Raw genomic sequence first — 22,963 nt, 5'->3', positions numbered from 1 at the left:
TCTGACCATAGTGAATTTTTCATAATTGCCGTGTTTAAAATGTGTTTTCTGACTGATGTAACCAACAAAACTATGGCATGTTATACATTTTCTGTTAGACAAACTATTCCTGAATCTGAAAATTTAAAAATTTCATTGAAAAAATTTGATGAAGAAGAAAATGAAGACTTTTGCGAGGAAGAGTATTTCAACTTTGAAGAGCTTAGTTTCGGCGAAGAAAAAACATTTTGAAAAATTTTTCGCAATACATGGTGTATCTTTTACCGAACAATAAAAATTTTTGCGGAAAATTTTTGTAAATGCTTCTTTGTCTCGAAATCTTCAAAATAGCGGTTTTTCATCAATTTTTCATCTGGATTTTGCTTAAAAAAACATTCATAACTTTTGACACATCTTTTTAGAAAAATTTTCCGCAAAATTTAAAATAGTTCAATTCTTTGCGGACAGTGTAAAGAAATTTTGAAACAAAAAAGTTAATTACCCATTAAAACTAAGCACTTTTTGTAAAAGAAGGTGATGCAACATATTATTAACATCTTTTTAAAGTTCATAACGTCATTTTTGCAATTAAATTCTTAATTACTCTTAAGGGATTCGATTAAAAAGCAATTTGTAAAGGCAATTCTTTGTTAAAAGTGTTAAGGAACCTGAAATATAACTTTTATGTTCAAATACCAAAATCAATTTTTGGACTATGGTCAGAGCCCTTAAGGTGTTTTTGCATTTTTTTTGCTGTTTTACGCCATTTTAAGGATAACTTTTTCAACAAACGCCAAATTAAATTCCCGCCAAATTTAGTTTTTTCGTCCATCCGCCAAATTAAATCCCCTCTAAAAAACTTTTTCGGCCATCTGCCAAATTAAATTCCCGCCAAAATTTCTTCCTTTAAGGTAGTATTGCTCCAGTTCATTGATCACTCAAAGTATAGAAAAGCCTTATTTATTAAACTCCGGTTAAGAAGTTTCTTAAAATCAGTGTTTTTCATTTGTATTTGTGCGTAAATCCGATCAATCGCGATAGTCAGCGTTCGATTTCCAGATCTTTCCGGTTTGATTTCCCGATTTGGTTTGTGTTTGCGCTCGCAATTACTAGGATATGCTCTTTTAAATTTTATGTTAGATATATCAAGACGGGCTGACCCATGACACAATTACCGGAGTTTGCAGCCGTCATTACCGCAGTTTTATTCTGTATTTATTACCAACCAGTACTACCAGTAACTTCTTTTCTAAAATCCAAATTTAAAAAACACGACTCTTGATTTGATATGCGTAAATCGATTGACATAATATTTCCTAACGGTAGATGGGAAATGGCACGCTACTTCTATGGATAACTTTACAGCGTGGGTCATCTGATATTCCCTAGTGTGGATGTACGACTGTCCCACACGCTAAAGTAAAGTAGTAGTAAGTCTGCGACCGCAGTCAGAGGCGACCCGAAGGCTACTTCCTAGCTATCTACCCAGTACGCAGGGGGAGGGTGCCACACTTTCTCCTTGGACTTCTCCACTTACCCTCGATCCTTCTCTTAATTGCTGAGCATCAAGCAGAAAGGCATCAAGTACCATTTTGAGAGTCTTTAGTATGACCCGCCGGCTGGGGGGTTGAGCCCACAACCTAGCAGCGGATGCTCTACGGACCAGTGCACTACGGTCGCTCCCACACGTTAACTAAAATCTCTATAGAGTGGGCCAATCTCAGATTGGAGAGCACTGATATCCTCGGGGTATCTTTTGTCTTCATTATCGTAAGGTATGAAACTGTTATAAAAAAGGCCCCAATTTATAATTAAAAACCAAATTCACTGGTCTCTCTGACAAGTACGTCAGTTCGGTTACAGTGCTGCAAGTAAAAGGTTGTTGAGTTGGCAATAGTCCTCGCACTGGCAAACATATACACTAAGTAAACCTTCTATTCTAGCCATATTTTGTAAATTTTCCCGACCTACATCTCCCCCAACCCAGAGCTTTAAGCTAGCAGCGTGTCGGATGGAAATTTCTCTATGCAGTCCTCTTACCAGATAATAAGCAGTCAACCCGCTTATCTGATATTCCGATGGCGTATTGGCGGCCGCCCACGCTTAAGCTCTAAAGGAGCGGGCCAATATACCATCGGAGACCTATAGTAGTCATCGTTTGATGTACCACATCACAGTCGTGTCTAGTTGTTGTCCTTACACTTTTTGCTCGAACTATCAGTTGCACCCGACTGAATTTAGCATGAAAATCTCTGCTGCCTGAGAAACCTTACAGAAAAAAAGAAAAATGGTAACCCAAAGGTTCCAGATGTTAAAATTTTCCCGACCTTCAGAGCTTTAGCGTGTCGGAAGAAAATTTCTACATCCAGTACCAGATAATAGTGAGGTTAAGTAAATCGGTAAAATCACGACGACGAACGAAAATTTAACAGGCTAGTGAGTTTCAACCAATCAAATTTCGTATTTCCACTAGCCTATTACATTTTTCGTCCGTCGTCGTGATTATCCTGGTATACTTAACCTCACTAATCAACCCGCAATCAATCGGAATATTCACGCGGACACACATACGATCGCGGTATGTAATCTAAAGATAGAAATAAGTTCTGCTCGCATGTAAGCTAATTTCGAAAGTTGATTGAGCTAATGACTTCAAGATTGTTACACGAAATTGCACTCCTACATAAGCAAAGTTACATGTAGATGTTGCTAATCATTAAATCATAAATTTAGTCAAATTTTTGGTGTTTTAACTGGTTTTTATGCAAAATCGTCTTTTTCATTCTAAATAAATGCCTATTTTTTATCATCAACTTTAAATTTTTGTCTATATTTTCAATAGAAAAAATATCATCAACGAAGGAGAGCTAAATAACACACTCTCAAATCGCGACTTTCGATTGTAGAATTCTTTTCCACGGCCAAGATGGTGGGTACATCTTCTGAGTTTTATGATAATATACCTCTACTCTATCTTGCTTTATCTTTCGAATCGTTGCTGGAAGCTGAAAATGGATAATGGATTTCTACTCTCTATACCTTTTGGTTTTTATTTGTTAGGGTATTGACTTGGACCATCGCAAAGACAAGAAGAAAAGCCGAAAGGCTCCAGTCTCCCAGGACCCCTACATTCGCCTTTTGGTGAAAGTAAGTTTTAGGTTTAAGTCCTTGAATTTCAACTGCTTCTGTTGGTTTTCACTTGAAACAAAATTTTGACTATGATGTTGATTATCAGCTTCAAGGGTGTTCACACTTTTTTAAATTATTACTGTAGTTCAGAAGCTGGCTGGAGTAGAGCTCAACTACTTTCTTGCCTTTAATAATTTTGATGGGCTATTGCAGTGCCATCATTCAAATCAGAAAGTGAAGATTGTACAAAGCAGATTTTTTGACTATTATTGCTTTATTACATTACATTTTCAGTTGTACCGCTTTCTTGCTCGAAGAACTAACTCAAAGTTCAATGAAGTTATCTTAAAGAGATTGTTTATGAGCCGTATCAACAGACCACCACTCTCCATTGCTCGCATTGTAAGTATTGTGTCAAGGCCTGTTTTAATCGATTCCACGGCTGTGCAAAGCTTGGTCAAATTTCCTGAAATAACACATTGGGTACAAGATGTTTTTAGTTAACTCGTTGTTCAATTGAATTGAATTGAATATATAATTTCACTGACCCTGGTGGAGGAAACTATGAATTTGTTATACAATAGACCATTGCGTTGTCTCGAAAGGACTATTGACCAAATAAATTATCAAAGCTTTTTCACCAAGGTTTTGTTTTTGACTGATTAAGAATTTTCCATATCAAGTTTGGAGAATTTCAAGCACTTTTTTTGAATTTTGAATCCAGTCATTAAAATCTTAGATCAAAATTTTACTCTCTTTATAATAAGCAATCATTGATCCATAGGGCATACAAGGCCTCTTGTGCCAAGTCTCAAGGCCTTCCATTCACATTGGCATTAGAGTGGTCACCAAAATTGTGGAAACTCATTTCTAATCTGATAAAAGACCAGTGACCAAAGTGCTTGGAATTTTGCCTGAAAATGCTAAAAATACAAATACACCTTTCCCCTAATTCGAAAAACAGATGCGCACACTTTATTTTGATGCTCTCCACTGTTTGGACTCTGGAGGAAAACGAACCCGTTTTTGCTTGCATTTCCTTAGGGAAAGTTTTTTTTTTTGCTTTTCTAAAGCTCTGTTGATCAAAATTCCCTCAAGATATAGTATGTTATAGTATGTTCTTTCTATTCATGAACCCTGAAAATTTTTTGCCAACTAAAGATTGGTATCAAAAGTTAGAAGCTGAAAACTCACTTTTAGTCCCGCTGCTGAGATCGAAAAAAGTGGCTAGAAAACGATTTTCGTGACAAAAAGGTGTTTAATTTTGCATAAATTAATGCAGATTGTGGGGAAATTCCCTGTTTTCCATCAGTTTTTGACCACAAATAGGCCCATAACTTTTGATCTAGAGAAGTTGGGACTTTGGTGTAATCAATTTTTTGGTCAGTTTGAAGAGCTCTATCATGTGATATAGGTCTTTTTTGGACCTACCCCGGTGGGGTGGAGGTCCTATAAATTAACCCATGTTCGTTCGTTCGTTAGTGTGTTAGTTACCAGCTTTTCTCGAGATTGGTTCATTAGTTTTTTCTGATTTTTGGCACAAAGGTGCATGACCATAAACCCTCGAATGTGACGGAGCCCGATTTTCGAAAAAAATTTTTTTTGGGCAAATTTGGGCCAAAAAACGGCTTAAAAGCGGGTTTTTTGGACTTTGTGAAAAATTGGATCATTAATTTTTTCTGATTTTTAGCATGAAAGTAGGGTACAATCATAGTTAAAGCATGGCTCAAGCAGATTTTTGCAAAAAAATTTTTTTGGCTCAAAAATCGCATTTTTATCTATAAGAACCACTTTTAATAAGAAACATCAATTTTCTTAGCCATATTATTATTATTATTATTATTTTTATTAGTTTTTTACGATGAAAATGTCACGGGGGAGGGTAATGATTTGAGTTTTCTGTAAACACTTATTATTTTTTGGCTGAAAAACGAATCTTTATCTATAAGAATCACTATTTACGAGCATATATCAATGTTATCAGCCAAATTGTTTTATTATTATTTTTTTTAACAGAAGAAAATGTCACGGTAGAGTGCGACGGTTTGAGTTTTCTGGAAACCTTATTTATTAAGCTGTGTATTTTTCTGATAGTGGTTTTTATAAAGAAAAGCGCTTAATAGCTTTTTTATTTCTTTTTCAAAAATCTTTTTCAATAGTGTTGATAGTTTCTCTCAATAGATATGCTTTCATTTTCTTTATTTTTTTTGTATTTTGACCAGTTATGTCTTATGTGTTTCAATGTTCACTGATTAGTTTGATAACCAGGTAGGTCCATAAAAGTATCGCTTGTTTATTTTGAAGACCCCCCAAAAATCAATGAATTTCCAGGCCTTGCAATTTTGCCTTGAAACGCAAAAAATCGCCAAATACTCGTTACTTGCACGATAATATTGTAGAAACTTTTTGATTTTGGAATATTCTAATTCGCGAGTTTCCACCAAAAAAAGATGTGTGTCACGAAACGAAATATTTATCGACCTCAGCAGCGGGACTATTTCCCTAACCTCTTGCAGGCAAAAACGCGTTTGTTTACCTCTCAAACAATTTTATACATGACGGTGGAGCGCACATTTTCCTGGGCCATTTCTCAGAAGTTTGAATTACGGGAAAGGTGTATTCATTGTGCCAGATTTTCAGACATTAAAGCAACCAACTATAATATTTTAATTGTTATCACGTTCGTTATAATAGCCACTCACCCTTAGCAAACCTATTTTCTATGAGTCCTGGTTGAGTTATTGTTTGAAGTTATTGCACATTTGAATGAATTCATAACATTGAAAGATGAATTATGAATCTATGTTATTCATCTACGTCTCTTTTTGTTGTACAGGCCAGAAGAGTAAGCAAACCAGGATGTGAAGGAAAAATCATTGTCTGTGTTGGATCAATTACTGATGACCTAAGATTGACAACTGTACCCAAATTAAAGGTATTCAGAGGTCTTGTTTTAGTATACAAAACACCTGATGTTTTCACTCAATTATAAGTATTTCTGGTGCACTAATAAATTTTACAAATTTTGATTGTTTTTGTTTTATTATTTCAAGGTTTGTGCTCTGAGATTCACTGAAGGAGCAAGAACAAGAATTACAAAAGCTGGTGGTGAATGCATCACCTTCGATCAATTGGCCCTCAAAGCTCCAACTGGCAAAGGCACTCTTTTAATCCAAGGCCCAAGAAACTCTCGTGAATCATGCAGGCATTTTGGACGTGCTCCAGGTGTTCCCCACAGCTCTACCAAGTATGTATGCGTTTTAAAACAGGCCATTTTCTCCAGCTCATTTCAAGTTAAATTTGTCGTTTGTCGGAAAATAAAGAATCTCAGTATATTTTTTTCATGTTTGAAACTTAAATGAGGTCTCCTGCCCCTAATATATAATATATTAATGAGCTCAGGTTCAGGATGGACTTTAAGTGAAAGTTGAAGGCATTTTTTAAAGCTTCTCATGCTTATTGGAATAATTTAGTGAGATTCATTTTTTTTGTGGTGATTGAATTTCGTGAAAATAGGTCCCAATAGAAAAGGTTTTTATCCAAGAAAATTTTTAATTAAATTTCAAAGAATAGTATGGTAGTAAAATAGCAAAAGTAGAACAAAATTGTGAAAATATTATCACACAATAAGAGTCAACCAGAAAATTTAATCCCATTAAATTAGATAATTTTCTAACTTGGACATCAAGAGTGAATTCTCTAAACTTGAATGTTAGAACATTGAAAAGAAATTTGTCCAAAAAAGGGCAAAAACGTAAAAATTAAAACCTGTGAAATCTAATTTTAACAATTTTTTTTTTCAACCGCAAATATTAGCTTCCGTAGAAATTAGGTCCAATAAGGTACCCTTTACCTTGTAGGAAGAGCTCACAGTACCCATGTTGCAGTTTTCATGGTTGGAATGATTGATTCTCTTATTGAAAGCAATCATTTCACTTCTGGATTCCAAAATCTTTCCCTACATTTTTGCTTTAATGCTATTGCCTGATTGTGATGTATAGTTTGTTTTGTTCTTCATGATTTGATTTGTGTCTCAAGAGCTCCAATTTTATGCTGTATGTACAAAATGATGAGAATTTTCACGACGGTCTTCATAATTACGATGTTGATAAATGTGAAAACTGATTGCATTGTAATTTTCTCTTCTGTGACAATTAAAATTTGATTGAGAGCTTAAGTTTTCACTCAACATAAGAGTATCTATCTGGAGTCGCTTCCAAGATAGCTCTGCTCGTGTGACAAGGAGCCTAGAACCTTTTCTCATTGAGGTATATTCCAGTTACAGTGTTGGAGACTAATTCAGCTCATTGTTTTGCTTAATGCTGAACTTTTGATGCAGAGTTTGGCATATTCCATAAACTTTTTGTAGATACTATGTATCGATTATCATCAAGATAAACCATGCTAAAAACATCTTCAATATAAAGTTTTTCTCTTATTTTCAAAATTATTTTGTTTACGTTTTCTTGATTATTTCAAGTGATTTCCATATTATGAGAATTTTCACGACGGTCTTCATAAAAACGAGGTTGACAAATGTGAAAACTGATGAATTTCTTTTGATATACAATTTCTATAGTTGGGGTCTTTATTTTTCTTTCTGTTCACCAACATAGAGTATCTATCTGGAGTCGCTTCCAAGATAGCTCTGCTCGTGTGACAAGGAGCCTAGAACCTTTGTTCATTGAGGTATATTCCAGTCACAGTGTTGGATATAAATTCAGCTCATTGTTTTGTGTCATGCTTAACTTTTGATGCAGAATTTGGCATATTCCATAAACTTTTTGTAGATACTATGTATCAATTACCATCAAGATAAACCATGCTAAAAACATTTCATTATAAGGAGGTATTTTGTTTGACATTCTAATTTGGTTGGCAGTTTTAGAGTGATCTTCCGATGATGAGAATTTTCACGACGGTCTTCATAAAAACGAGGTTGACAAATGTGAAAACTGATGGATTTCTTTTGATATACATGTTCTATAGTTGGGGTCTTTATTTTTTTTATACACCTTAACTTGTTCTTAGCATTTTTGCCGTTGAAGCCTTATGTTCTTGTAAAGTTTGTTCTTATAAAAAAGTGTACCGACATAGAGTATCTATCTGGAGTCGCTTCCAAGATAGCTCTGCTCGTGTGACAAGGAGCCTAGAACCTTTCCTCATTGAGGTATATTCCAGTCACAGTGTTGGATATAAATTCAGCTCATTGTTTTGCTTAATGCTTAACATTTGATGCAGAGTTTGGCATATTCCATAAACTTTTTGTAGATACTATGTATCAATTACCATTAAGATAAACCATGCCAAAAACATTTCTTGAATAAATAATTACATGATTGTTTGATGTTCAGTCCAAATTCGTTACATTTTACCTCTTTGCTTTCATTTGCATTCTTTGTCGTTGGGCTTCAGAAATGAGGAGAACTTCAACTGAAATTAATTTTATGTTGACTAATTATCTCGTTAAACTGATCTGAAGTCTGTCAATTTTTGAATTATCCCAAAGTCTCTCAAAACTTAAAGTTGAAACCATTTTTATGATACACCTTTTAAAATTTTGAGAAGATGTTATAAAAAATATACGATGCTTGCTTTCAGCTTGTCTTGAAATGAGGAGAATTTTAACTGAAAATTTATGAAGATTTTATATCTCGTTAAACTGATCAAGAACAGCTGATTATTTTATTTATGTTTTATATGCTTTTTCTTTTCTTAGCTCTTTTACTTAGAAGAATTATTTTCGTGCTCTAAGTAATCCCGATAAATTGTTTCCCGAAAATAATCCGAAATCGGAATTAAAAAACTTAAGGTTCAGTTCAAGTTAACCTTTGCATAATACAAAGCCGTTTTCTATTAATTTTATTACTCTTAGGTTCCAAATAAACGGGGGGGGGGGTTCGAATAAACGGGGGTTGGAAAATTTTCTAGATTTTAATAAACGGGGGGGACCTAATTGCCGGGGGGTTGTAAATTGTACTTTTGAAACCTAAAAATAAGGTAAAAATAGGCTATAATCAGGCTATTTAGAGCAAAATAAGGGGCCTTCACTTTGACAGCTGAAAATATTCTCAGAGATTAATAAACGGGGGGGGGGTCCTAATAAGGTCCGGGGGGTTGGAAAATTTTCGAAAAATTAACAAGCGGGGGGGGCCCGTTTATTTGGAACCTAAGAGTACTTCGTTTCAATTCTTGTTCAAATTCCTTCTGAATCTAAACATGATCAATTTATCTTTTCAGGCCATTTGTTCGAGCAAAGGGACGCAAATTCGAAAAGGCCCGTGGTCGTCGTGCAAGTCGTGGTTACAAAGTGTAAAATTCTTGGCTGTAATAAAAATGATGGTTATCACAATCAATGTTTCTTTTCTTTCCTTATTAATATTCTTGCGATCTTTGACATCGAATTATGTCCATTTCTAGCTGAAATCTGCTTTTCGGAGGTCCTCTAATTAAGGGCAGAAAGTTTGAGACCGAAAAGTCGCGAAATTTCGCGGATTTAAGTTTCGGGTTTTTTTCTTTTTTAAGAAAATTTACGGAAGAGAAGAAACTTTCGCGGTTTTTTGTGAATGTTCAATTTTGGCTAGGGAAAATGAATAAAAAATTATTTAAAATCTCATTTTTTTCTTCAATCGAAAGAGTGATATGCTAATAAATGAAAAATAAACTATTTGCACATCTTCCTCCCATTCCGTATTTAGTCACTGCGATATTTATCGACTCTCCTAGGCTTTTAAAACTAGCGATTTTTAGGAAAATTTTATTTTTCGCGAAATTTACTTTTGCGAATTTCTTGTTTAATTTCTTACCTGGCAGGAACCTTCGCGAAAAAATGCCAAAAACGCGAAAACGCCCTTAAAGTAAACCGTGTTCGTTCGTCTGTTACCAGCTTTTCTCGCGATTGCCTCATTAGTTTATTCTGATTTTTTGCACAACGATGGCAATACCCAAAATTTGATAGCGTCTAATATTCGAGGGGAAAAAATTAGATAGCCTAGACCGAAGACTGCTTGAAAATAAGGTTTTGTGCAAATTTTGAATAGATATATAAAAGTTTTCAACGACGGTTTAGGTCATTACCGAGACGTTTTCTCTCCATCTATATCTTTATTACCTTCGTGATAAAGGGTAACGGTAAGGTTCTCTATAAGAGGGTTGAAGCCGTTTTCCAAAGCCAGGAGCCGGTTAAATTACACCGAACCACTTACCTTATCGGGGAAAGTGACGAATTTTTACCCCGATATTTTATCACCCGACCAAAACTTACATACGTGTTAGCACTTAATAATGGTAAGTCCTTGATAATGATATCGTTGCATACAGTATTGGACAATTTAGTTGGGTGAAAGTGACTAAATTGTAAATTTTGTTGGGGAAAAGTGACGAATTTGAAATTTTGATCGGGGAAAAGTGACGAAAATGCCTCTAGGTGACGAAATTTTTCCCTGATAAGGTATCAGCGCCTTCCAGTCTATCAAAAGCTATAAGTACTAAATAGTGGCTGAAACTGTTTCTTTTCGGAAAATTTCCCTTTTGTCATTTTTAGGGAAAATGAGCAATTCTATCTCGTTGACTCAATTGAATCTGATTGAATTAGTATTTTTTCTGATTTTCTTGCACACTGATGTAAAATAGCATTGTTTAAAATCTGACAGAGCCCGATCTTTTATAAAAGGAATTAAGGCCAAAAAGGCCTAGAAATGGGTTTTTTGGACATTTTCTTTTCATCTACAGTCTGTACATTTTTTATTTGAAATTCCTTCTTAGTTTTTCCTGATTTTATTTACACAGTGATGCGAAGTTGTAATCCTTATAATATAAGACTTTAAAAATTCTTAAAAGAAAAAGTCTACTTTACCTCTAAAATCGAGGGGTAAATCACTTGAAAAAAGGTGTACGATACTTTTTGACTCTTTGAATTTTCATTTGACTTTTTGACTTTTTTTTGACTTTTATTTGACTTTTTCCAACAAAAACGCCCACCACCTTCGGGCACCCAATATTTTCCGCCCAAATTTGTCCAAAAATGCCAACCGCCCATAAATTTTGCTCCACCCAACCGCCCATTCAAGAATTTTTTTGACTTTTTCAAGACTTTTTTTTGACTTTTTGACTTTTTTCTAAGAATTTTTGACTTTTTCTTTGACTTTTTGACTTTATTTTTGACTTTTTGACTTTTTCTTTGACTTTTTGACTTTTTTTTTGACTTTTTGTAGAGGTGTACGATAATTTTTCGAGTGATTTACCCCTCGTCTAAAATGTCGATCCGAGCTTAAATGCTCGCGAAAAATAATTGTTCGTTAAATTCGCGAAAGTAAATGTCGTGAATTTTGCGATTTTTCGTCCTCGCGAAAGTTTGCAAGCCTATAAAATATTTTTTTCAAGTCATTAAAAAAATTATTGGAGTGACAAGTGATTCAAAAGTATACAGTACACAAAAATGTTGATTTGTGTGTTTAAAGTGGCTGAGCTTAGTTAGTACCTCCTTTTCCACACAGATGGTTTATATCTCTAGCTCGGGTGAAACAAGGCATGTCCCAAATATATTTTGCGTGACGCGCACCGCTTCCAATTATTCCTTAACGTTCATATATAGCTCAAAAGAATCATATCAACAAGCGGTATTTCGAAAAGTGCTGGGTCAAAAATTTGCATCAAGCCAATCTCAAGATAATCTCAATCGTCAAAGATTGTTTTTGACGTTATAAAATACATCGAAAAAACAAGCGGTGTGCGTCACGCAAAATATATTTGGGACATGCCTTGTTTCACCCGAGAGTGAAAAGGAAAGGTGTCATTTTGAAGTGTGAGTTTTACAAAATAAATTATAAACTTAAAAGGATACTTATTTGTGAAAAAATATGACAATTCATTATCATTCTCTTGTCATTTTATAGGATTATTAAAAAATTTACAAAACAAAAAGCATTTAAAAATATTCGTAACCCGCAATCCAATCTTTCACTCCAACGTAGTCGACGTTAAGTTGTTTCGCAATGCTTCTGGATGCCTGGTGAAAAAAAAAATGATACAAAAGTAATTTTTCTTTTCACCGTTAGAAAAAAAACTAGAATGACGAGATCAACTAATTTTTATCGATATTTTCCCCCAAATAGACCATTTCACAGTCGAAATGGATCATGGGTGATCTGATTGCACCCCGATAACGGTTTCACGTTGGTTAGACGCAAAAATCTTCAACACGTTTTGAAAATTTTCAAAACTTTGGACCAATAGTAAGTCGTCATTAGCGCGCAGACCTATTACGCTTTGCGACTGTGAAATGGCCTATGTTCCGGAGAATTAGCATGGTTTTTACGTTTTTTAAAAAGAAAATCCAAATTTTTTTTATGTCTTTGGATGTTTTTAACTTTTGGAGTTTCAAGCCTAAAATGATCTTATTTCTACCTTTGAGAGTATTTTTGTCCATTTTCCTAAAGAATCTGACGAGTCCGCAAAGCAGTAGAATGTTTTCGACTTGTCTTAATATTACCACCATCTAAGCCATCTAAGATCTATGTTTTTATTAGTCTGAATCGCAGACCTCTACAAAACCACAGGTAGTATATAAGGAGCACGAATCCGTTAGTGGATGCCAGCAGCCTATGTTTTTATACAATACGTAAGATAACAGAAGCGTTTTTTAAGTACGCCTAGCAGTTTGTTTTTATAAAAAATGGTTTATAGCAAAGCAGGAAAAAACGAGTAAGCTATAGACGAATTCATAAAAAAAGTCTCCAGAATATTAAGATTCTATTTAAAAACTGGGAAAGTACTGCTGTAGATGCACTTGGAATTGACCACTACTTGGAAGAGCCTGTCAAAAAGAAATTGAGGTTCGAAAAATAATGCTCGGACGGTCAAAGCGAGGAGCGCACGGGAAATTGTAAAGTAAAAGCGAACCGACCCAACGCTTGAGTATCGAATAACGCCAAAAGGACGTAGGAAAGCAGAGAAAAGACAAAAGCTTACCGTTGACAACTTTTTGGTAACTTATTGCTGTTTGTGTATCAGGATATTCCGCTAAAAATGATTTCCCCTCGTCGCAACATTTTCCTGTACAAGAAATAGAGAAAACGAATTGAAGTTTCATAATTATAGTTACAGAGGATAATCATTGACATGTTATTCTGTTATTCAGCTAAAAAACTTTAAGTTTATCATCTGAATCAAACTATCCAATTTTTTCCTAACATACATATTGGGATATAAAGAACTTGGTTGAATTAAAATCTACAATACACTGCATTGCCTGAAGATTGCGCCAGCATGAAACACCGTGAAGCAATACACCTATTTCCTATTAGTAGATTCATGCAAAAGTCACGAAAAAACGTCGAGTAAACAAACTTTTGATTGGCGGAGGCATGCAAAGATTACCTCATACTCTGGACATTTTGAAAAATATGCTTGTATATGCAATATTTCAGCCAATCAGAGACTTTCTCGACGTTTTTCGTGACTTTTTTTACATGAATCCGCTAATAGGAAATACGTGTATTGTAAGTTAGTTCTTTATTTCTTAATATTTCGCTCGAATTTTCTTGAAATCTTTGAGCACTTCGTGATTCTATTTGTTTTGTTCCACTTATTGGAAAAGTTAAGTATTGTTTTCAAGACTACAAGTTGAGAAAGGATAATGAATATAACCGAAGCCAAACAAGTCCCTTATTGATATATTTTAGTCAACTCTCCCTAGTTCGAAATCTCTATAATTCGAATCTTTCTGTAATTCGAACTATCAATTGGTCCCATCAGCTGGTAAATGGTTTAAATTACTCTCTGTATTTCGAATATTTCTCTAATTCGAAAAAATGACTTTTGGTCCCTTAAAGATGGAATTAGTGAACGTATTTTTAATTTAAAGAATCCTTTAAATCAATACGTTGTAGCCTTGTGTTTTCATAAAAAGATTTTGTAGACAGGGCATAAAGAATTTGAGACAGTTCCGTAAAGCCGTAACTCACCTATCCTCGGGTCTAACGGTAAACAACCCAGTAGCTTCAAACCGTATTCGTCAGCTAACGCTTGAGCACCTCCAGTTGTCGGTGGAAAAGGTTGCGATTCGTGCTGGAAAAAATTAAAAAGTTCGAAATAATTTTCCAAGTGGAAATTTAGTGATTTTTTGGAAATATTTACAAGAAGTGGTGTCAATTTTTTCGGTTTTTTGCCTCCTGCCAAATATTTAGAATCTCCGCAGATTTGATCTCAGATTTGTGACAATAACAGTTTAAAAAAATTTCTCCGGAACAGCCAGGATTTTAATAAGAAAAAAGGAGGATAAAATCATGTGCAATAGACGAGAAGTATTCAGATCATGTCGATGATGGCTAAGGAATGATACCAGAAGATATAATCGCAATCGAACGAAATCAATCATCGAATCAATGAACCAAATTGAACACAAACAACCGATTAGAATGCAATTGTAGAGAGCAATCGAGACTCAATCAATTAATAACTTGAATATCATATTTGATTGGTTCTATCACAGGGAAAATGAGCAGAAATTCACCCACTTGGGAAAACCGTTCACGTTCCTAACACCCGTGTGATTTACTTACTTTTTTCTGTGATATAGAAGACATGCGAGCTCAAATTTCACCCAAAATTTCGCCATTCAATACACGGGTTGCAAAAGTATATCAATGCCAGTCAAAACATGTGATTACTCGAAGAAGTTCACGTGATTTTATTCCCATGTTACTTGTTTTACAACTTACAGCTGATGATTTTATTAGTATCAATAAATTCGAACCAATCAGAAATAAATGTCATGTAACAAGCCCATAAAAATTCCGTATAAAAGCGTGATTTGTCTTCACACTCTAACTTTGCAACCTGTGTATTAAATATCGAATGGAATACATATGGTTCAACTGATTCAATCGATGGAGATCATGTCGCTGCATGTCGAGGTAACACAGATACAGGAACACACCTTACCTTGCATTTGGGGCAAATGAAAGAACTCATATTCTGAACGATTCCAATGATCGGTAGTTTGACTTTCTTACAAAAATCGATTTCTTTTCGGACATCTAATAAAGCAACCTCCTGTGAAAAAATAATAAATGAAGTCGAGGTTCCCGTAAAAAACTTAATTTTTCTTTAAAAGTCAAAACTTAAAGGTTTTGTTTTTAAATAAGAGTTATATCGTTTGCTTACTTGTCAATTTTGATTAACAAGCTTTTTCACATTGGATTGACACAGATGTGGAGCAAGATTGGTCAGAAAGAGGATAAGAAAAACATTTTTTCGCTGATATCAGCATAATATAACAAAAGGCAGACACTGCCCTGATATGAAATATGTGTCTGATATGGAACGGAAACACTTACCTTAAGGGAAGAAATTTTCGCGGGAAGAAAATTTCGCGGTTTTCGCAGTTTTTGCCTAAAACCGCGAAATTAAGTTCCCACGAAATTTTCTAAAATCGCCAATCCGCGAAATCAAATTCCCGGGAAATTTTACAAATTTGATGAACCGCGAAATTAAATTACCGCGAAATTTTTCAAACAAGGTGAACCGCGAAATTTTTCATAATTTTTAATAACATTTCTTTGAAATACGTGTATAGTTTGTGAGATTTTTTAATACCGATGAACCGCGAAATTAAATTCCCGCGAATTTTTTAGAAATCGATGAACCGCGAAAAAAAACAATTTGACCAACCGCGAAATTTCTTCCCTTAAGGTATGTAAAAATAAAATCTTTAAACCTGTTTCACAGAATTTTTACTGTGCCATCAGAAATTTTCAAATGAAAACGTATACACACTCGTGAGAATTTTAGAATATTTTCACATTTTCGTATTTTCAGTCATCACTTTTAATTGAAAATTTACAACATTTAAGACATAAATTTTGTGCTCTCACATCGAACTTTCAGAAACTTGAAACCCACTTTTACATCAGAGACCATTCGTGACTGACCTCAGAATACTTACGAAATCTTTTTCAGAAAAAATGCATATCTCAGGAAATAAAAAACCCTTACTTGAGGGGTGGTGATAATCACAGCACCGTCGACGGCCGTTTCTGCAAGGTATTGAACTAACGATAAATGTTCGTCTGACGTGCCAGGCGGAGTATCGATAACCAGGTATTCCAAATCACCCCAATCAACATCTTTCAAAAATTGTTTGATCAATCCTGCGAAGACAAAGAGCATACATAAGAGAATTTTCTTAAGCTTACAAAATCATTTATCGATAAAATATTTACCGACTGAAAGCCCTTATAATGTTTTAGGATATTGGCTCTTATAATGAAGTTTCAAAATAAAAACTGTATACACCGTTTAGGAGTGTCGACTGCGCACGCGCCAATCCAATTTTCCATTGTTTTGATTTTAGCGATCACGGAAAATTCACTCTCCTCCGTAAAAAAACGGTAGGTAAACATCTGGTTTTCATAAGGAAACATAGCAGAAAAACGGTAGGTAAAGAACTCCTTTTAATCATAACTTCTTTTCCTCTTGATGAATTTTTGTGAAATTTTCAGGAGAGACTTATAAAATTATCATTGATATCATGTTCAAATATCTAAATCATTCTCTTTAAAGGAGAGACAAAAATTCACAATGTTTACATTCCTCTAACCTTTCACAGTACTAAAGTGTGCATTTTTACCTACCATTTTTACCGGGCCTCTGCAATGGAGTACCGTGAAATGGCGAGACTCCTAAACGGTGTATACTAAAGAGCAACCAAAAAGTAAGGGCAAAAGGTTAGTCTCTTGTAAGATTGGTTTCCATAAAGGCTCATTTTTCAAGAGTATGACGAAGGGAGATTAGCTAACCATTTTTACGTGGACCTCTCCAAATGACAGCATCTGAATCCGATTGTAAAAGAAACCCGATCGACATTACCGATAGATTGTCATCTACAAACTGGAAAGTGATAAAGAGAAAGTAATGCGAATTTCGGACGCTGAAAGGACAAAAAAATTGTTTGGATAAAGCATTCCTACTTTTTGCATAATACCTCGACTGATAGTACGAATCAAAGACCTCTACAAAACTGCAGGTAGTATATAAAAAAGCAAGAACGCGTTAGTGGATGCCAGCAGTCTACTCAATTGTTTGTTAGCGATATAAAGGTCGTAAATGGCCAAATTATTACTGATGTTTAACTATTTATAGTGCAAATTTAATGGATTCATTGAATATAACACGACAACAATAATTACTTACCACAGGCGACCAGCCTGATCCACTCTGATGAACCTAACGAAAAAAGAGGAATGAAAACATGACATGAGTAAATTATGTTGAAAATGTAATTCGAAATTTTCCATTTTCATGGATAGTGAAAATACCAACACAAACAGGTCAATATCATTTTATTTTGTAGGTGTTCAACTCATTAGACCAACTTTTCTAAAGGTGAAAGATTTCGCTAATTTCTCTCAGTGCCGTAGAAAGTATTTTGACTTAAGAGGAGGATTAAGGCTAACATTTAGTGACATCGCATGGGCTAAACATGATTTGGCCCGAGGGAGGTAATTGTGATGGCCGGAAAATGCACTCAAAATGAAATTCAGTTTTGAGAAATAAAAAGAAAAATCAGTTAATTACCAGAAAATCAAAAAAAGTTTTGTTCAAAAATCAACGGTCAGACAAAGTATCCCTTCTTGCCCCCTTGCACTGCCCCGCTAAAGTGAATATATCGGTCCCATTCGAACAAGACTGTCAAACTGAGCACTACCATTTCCTCCCATCTTTTTTCAAATTAAAAAATAACCGGCACCTCATAATAAAGAAGGCCGACAAAAGTGGTGGCATAGTCGTCATGGATAAAGACCAATACATCAACAAGATCCTTGAAGAGCACCTCAACGACAGAAACACGTATCGCACATCTGAATTCGATCCAACACCCCACATCACACATGATACCAAAATACTTATCAACTTCCTTCATAGTAAACATCACATCAACGACCACATTGCTAAATATCTCAAACCTCATGATCCACCACGCACACCCATATTCTATGGCTTACCGAAAATAAATAAGGTTAACAACCCACTTCGCCCCATTGTCTCTGGCTTTGATGGTCCCACCGACAACATTTCCCGCTACATTGCCCACGATCTACAGCCACTTGCTGAACACCTACCTTCACACATAAAAAACACAAAACATATGCTCACCATTCTTGATTTATTCGGTCCACTACCTCCCAATATCACCATGGTTACTGCAGATGTCATTTCGTTATATACTAACATACCTCATGGTGATGGACTGGAAGCCACCTCCCGACATTACAAACAATCCCCGCACCTGCTTCACTCAAATGCACCTTCCCCTTTTGCCATCATAGTACTACTCGAACACGTTCTGAAACACAGCAATTTCCGGTTTTTGAATTCCAACTACATACAAAACAATGGTACCAGCATGGGAGGACGATACGCACCCCAATATGCAAATTTATTCATGGCTGATGTTGAAGCAGCAATACTCATGGAGTTCCAACAATACATCCCACTCTGGAAACGTTTTATTGCTGATGTATTTTTTCTTTTCATTGGGTCAGATGAAGACTTAAACCGTCTCAAACAATTCATGAACACAATCTATGACACAATAAAATTCACATTCGAACATTCCAAAGAAAGAATCAACTTCCTAGACCTCTCAATTTCTATCTCTAACCATCAGTTCCACACCTCAATATACAGAAAACCCACGGACCGCAAAGTCACACTTTGCTCTATGGTGGCAACCGAAATCAAGGACCTCAAGCACACCTTCTCCCTCTCATTCTATACAGAAAAAAAGACGAGTACATCAGATCTACCATTAATGAATATTGGTCCATCATAGAAGAGGATGAGGAATTGTCAAATGCCATCCCACGACCGACCACAGTATACAAAAATAACACCACCATCGGAACCTTACTCACATCCACAGACACCAAAAACTAGCATCTCTATCACAAAACACCCTCATCAAGCAAGAACTTTTAAACATTTGAATATACTTGTTCAATTTCTTAATTATAACTCCATTACAAAACGTTATATACTAGCTTTGTATCATCACCATTTCAATAATTTTATCATTTTATCCAACTTTTATTGGAGTTAAGTATACCCACAACTTATGACTATAATTCCAAAGAAGCTACAATGATTCCAGATCAATTTTGTCAACCTCCTCGTGGATCTCCTTTTTCTTATACTTACTCTTCCCATTCTTTTTCCCAATTTCTAACTCAAGATTCACAATATTTATTTTTCCAACGTGCTCACTGATTGGCACCACTTCCTCTCTTTTTCACACTGGGGAGATAATTGCTATTTGATTTCACCGTCGTAGCTCTGTCACCTTATCTCCATCATACTCCATAATAGAAACTGCTCTCTCAATCTTTCTTTTCAATTCTTGAATTCAGTTCAGCTTCAATGGCTTTTTGCTAGCACTCCTACCTCGGGCCGCAATGACCCGGGTTCGACCCCCAGAGGATGCTATTTTTCTATCTCAAAATCTTAAAATTAAAAAAAAACTCTATGTCCCTCCTTCTTTCCCTATCTCTCACCACTCCTTTTACCTCAAGACCTCTCTTTCCACTCCACTTTCTAATTTGCTTCTGTCTAAACTGGTACTACTTCCAACATTGGCTAGTATCTACCTCCGTCAAACCCGTTTGACCCGTTCATTACATTTCCGCCACATACGCCCTCTCACCCGATTGGTTAGAATCTCTGAACAGGAACCAATCGAAATGTAGTCTCCATGGTTACATAAAGTTGTTTACAACAGCGCCAAATTTCAAAAAAATAAAAAAATTTCCATCCTGCACTCAAGATTACTGTCAAGATCACGCAAACTTCACCTGAATGTAAGAATATTTCTATGTTAATTTACCCACCATCTAATCTTCCCCACTGCTTTCAAAATACCTATTTCTTTCAACATCTCTTTTTCTTTTTCTCAATCTTCTCTCTCTCCTCTGGAGGCTTCACTCAGGCACATAACAGTCTTTGAATCCCTCCACTGATATGTCATGTCATGTTCCACGTCTACAGGTATAAGTTGAAAAGACATGACGCCTGATCGACTTCATGTCTCTTGGTAGAGATGATGGGTGGTTCTAGAAAAGCAAAGAGTGTTTACTCCTGCCGGCACACCTAACTCTAAGGGAGGTCCTAAATGCTTCCTCTTCTTCTCGCCTAGACAACCGTCTACAACTCTATTCCTTTACGGCCATTCAAAAAGCTTAGACAGCCACATCACTTCATCTCCACTCCAACACAAAAATAGCATCTTCATCTTTTTAAAGTTTCTTCTATGGCCCATAGCCCCATTTATTTAGCATACACGTCTGACATTTCCATGACACCTTGGTTCAAAGCCCATCACAATCTCATCTTCTTTTCTTCAAAACATTTTTCTGATTACACCTTCTATGCTCAGCTCCTAGATATGCTCAAGCAATCCCTTTCTATTCATTTTCAAGCAGCCCAATCTGCTCCAAGAACGCTTTCTCAGCTCTTCCTCAAGCAGCACCGACTTAAATTTCCTTTCCACAACTGTCCACTCTGGATCCCTTTTTTTTCTTTTTTTTATCTTTTAAACAAACCTACTACTGGTAATTAGATTGATATAGATTACCCGTCTGCTTTCAGGATTTCTGTGTCGTGGGATAGATCTTCCCATGCTACCGAAACCCTGGACAGTATAATATTAATAATACCTGTTCTCCCTCAACACCGAGAATCTTCGGCATGGAAGGTCCGCATATATCAATATCTAACACACCAACCTAAAATGTAAAAAATATAAACACGAATGAAGGCTCGAATGGGGAGCGTTTAGGCTTAGGAACATTAGGTTTCATGAAATGTCTGCAAACTTTGACATGTAGAATGCACAAAATTATGGATTATTTCCTCAGATAAAGAGAGCACAGATGTGTAAGAATTATAGAAAAATCTCCTATAATCACCCTCGTAAGATTTATTTACTATCACGTGGAAACCACTCTCAAGGAATTCGGTCTCAATTATTCCGACTTGGTTTCTACATGGTAGAAAATAGGAGTACAAACATAAGTAAAACGAATGGATTTGATTTATCACATTAAACTATTCATGATATGTCTAAATAAGTTTAAGTTCATCGACCTAGTGATATTCATATTGGAAGTTTATCGTAGCTTGGATCACGAGATTTACGTTTGGCTACGTTTAGAGAGATTCTTCTCCCATCATCGGGCAATGTGGAGGATGTTTTCTCCACTATTTGTACTGAGACCTTCTGATTACTTTTAATTATCAAGTGTAATTTCCTTACAAGGTGAGAGTCCCTTTCACGATATGCATCACTGCAATGTATTCTGACATTACATCACGGCTCTAATAGCTGATTGGTTGTAAGTGACGTAAAATCAGTCAATACGTCACTTTCAACCAATCAGCTGTTGGGTCCGTGGAAGACATTGCAACATTAAAGCACTTACTTGGTGAGCAGGGTTTTGAGCGAGTCCATACGCCAGAGTAGAAGTGAAAGTACTTTTACCAACACCTCCTTTGCCAGACAGAACAATGATTTTATGTTTAACTGATGCTAATCGCCATTTCACTTCTTTTACACCTGTGAAAATAAAGGATAAAAACTATTTATTTAGCGAGACTCGTGTTAGAACCGTGTAATTCTTTTTATAAACGTTTTTTATATAAGAGCAAACTCTATAAGAAAATAAGGCCAAAATATTAGAGCAAGTGAGTAGAATTTCCTAAAAAAAGATGTGTTTTAGACCATGTTCGCACGTGACGGTTCCGTTTCACTCCGAAACGGAATAAAGCCATTCTATTGGTTAGAAGTGAAGTAACACTTGAATGGAACCAATAGAATGGCTTCATTTCGTTTCGGAGCGAAACGGAGCCGTCACGTGCGAACATGGTCTTAGAGTGCATAAAGCCAAAAAGTTGATGATGGGGCAGACACATACAGGTACACACGCAGATATTTTCAGCCGGATTTGAGAAAATGCACTCAAAGATACACATAAATAAAATTTGACTTCATACGAAACACTGACAAACGATTTCAAATATTGTTTCTAAGTACAAAGTCTTAGACGACGCTCACTTGGTATTTTTCTGATTCGCTTCGAAAAAGAATGAAGCCATTCTTTTGGTAAAATTTCAATTTTTACGTCACTTTTAACCAACAGAATGGCTTCATTTAGTTTAGGAGCGAAACGGAGTGTGAGCACGATCTTATCTGCGGTCATTTAATTACTAACCAGGATCTTGTTGTTTTGGAGCTCCGGATGCGCAGATCTTTTGATTCGGACATCCGCCACAAGCTGAAGCTTTTCCTGCGGCTTCACTCTGTGTACCCGGACAACCTTAATGAGAGGTTGAGATGTTACGAAAACATTGGTAAATAACAGTAAAAATATTCTAAAACTAAACTCAAAATACGCTATGATTCAGTATCATTCCAAAAAAATGAAGGTATTTTTCTATGATATAGAAAGTTGGCGCGAAACTACTTCACTTCACTTCACTTCACTTGATGCATTTGATGTAAAAATCTTAATCGACCTGTTCTGTCCAGGTTAACGTCACACCCAAAAAAATTTTTTTGATGAAATAGAAAGTTGGCGCCTCTTGTGCTGACAAAGCAGAATACACAAAAGAAAGTTTTTGTCAGTTTTGTTTGAAAATGATATGTAAGCAAATAAGAGTAGATACGTTAAACGACGTGAGTTAACATTTTACAACTTACTCTCTGGTGCGTCTTGTGGAACGTCTGACATCTTGTAGCTTTGGGTATTTAAATTTTGTTGTTTTTTGTTTTCTAGTTTTAATTCTGTAGAGAAAGAAATAA

At 35.6% G+C, this 22,963-nt stretch overlaps 2 protein-coding genes and 2 non-coding genes across 4 annotated transcripts; 3 read left to right on the top strand and 1 right to left on the bottom strand.

Annotated features, from left to right (window-relative positions):
• Nucleotides 1-2,815: 2,815 nt before the first annotated feature.
• Nucleotides 2,816-9,460, top strand: LOC136801415 (large ribosomal subunit protein eL18-like). The gene is made up of 6 exons (XM_067058052.1): nt 2,816-2,908; nt 3,040-3,126; nt 3,403-3,510; nt 5,945-6,043; nt 6,162-6,355; nt 9,349-9,460. Exons 1-6 carry the CDS (start codon nt 2,906-2,908, stop codon nt 9,422-9,424), a joined length of 567 nt encoding a protein of 188 aa, XP_066914153.1. The 5' UTR covers nt 2,816-2,905; the 3' UTR covers nt 9,425-9,460.
• On the top strand, nt 7,716-7,945 carry LOC136801482 (small nucleolar RNA SNORA73 family). The gene has a single exon (XR_010845858.1). It is a non-coding gene; the product is annotated as a small nucleolar RNA SNORA73 family (small nucleolar RNA).
• On the top strand, nt 8,197-8,426 carry LOC136801483 (small nucleolar RNA SNORA73 family). Its single transcript, XR_010845859.1, has one exon. It is a non-coding gene; the product is annotated as a small nucleolar RNA SNORA73 family (small nucleolar RNA).
• A 2,507-nt stretch (nt 9,461-11,967) lies between the features above and the next one.
• LOC136801414 (cytosolic Fe-S cluster assembly factor nubp1-like) lies at nt 11,968-22,946 on the bottom strand. Its single transcript, XM_067058051.1, has 11 exons — nt 22,862-22,946; nt 22,374-22,478; nt 21,585-21,718; nt 20,820-20,888; nt 17,302-17,334; nt 16,908-16,998; nt 16,105-16,259; nt 15,052-15,162; nt 14,073-14,175; nt 13,078-13,161; nt 11,968-12,115 (listed from the first exon to the last, which is right to left on the bottom strand). Exons 1-11 carry the CDS (start codon nt 22,890-22,892, stop codon nt 12,087-12,089), a joined length of 945 nt encoding a protein of 314 aa, XP_066914152.1. The 5' UTR covers nt 22,893-22,946; the 3' UTR covers nt 11,968-12,086.
• Between the last annotated feature and the right edge of the window lie 17 nt (nt 22,947-22,963).

The sequence above is a fragment of the Clytia hemisphaerica genome, unplaced genomic scaffold (assembly GCF_902728285.1).
Source record: "Clytia hemisphaerica strain Z4C2 unplaced genomic scaffold, Clytia hemisphaerica genome assembly, whole genome shotgun sequence".
NCBI classification, from domain to species: Eukaryota; Metazoa; Cnidaria; class Hydrozoa; order Leptothecata; family Clytiidae; genus Clytia; species Clytia hemisphaerica.
The sequence above is the reverse complement of the archived record's forward strand: the minus strand, read 5'-3'. Positions and strand labels throughout refer to the sequence as shown.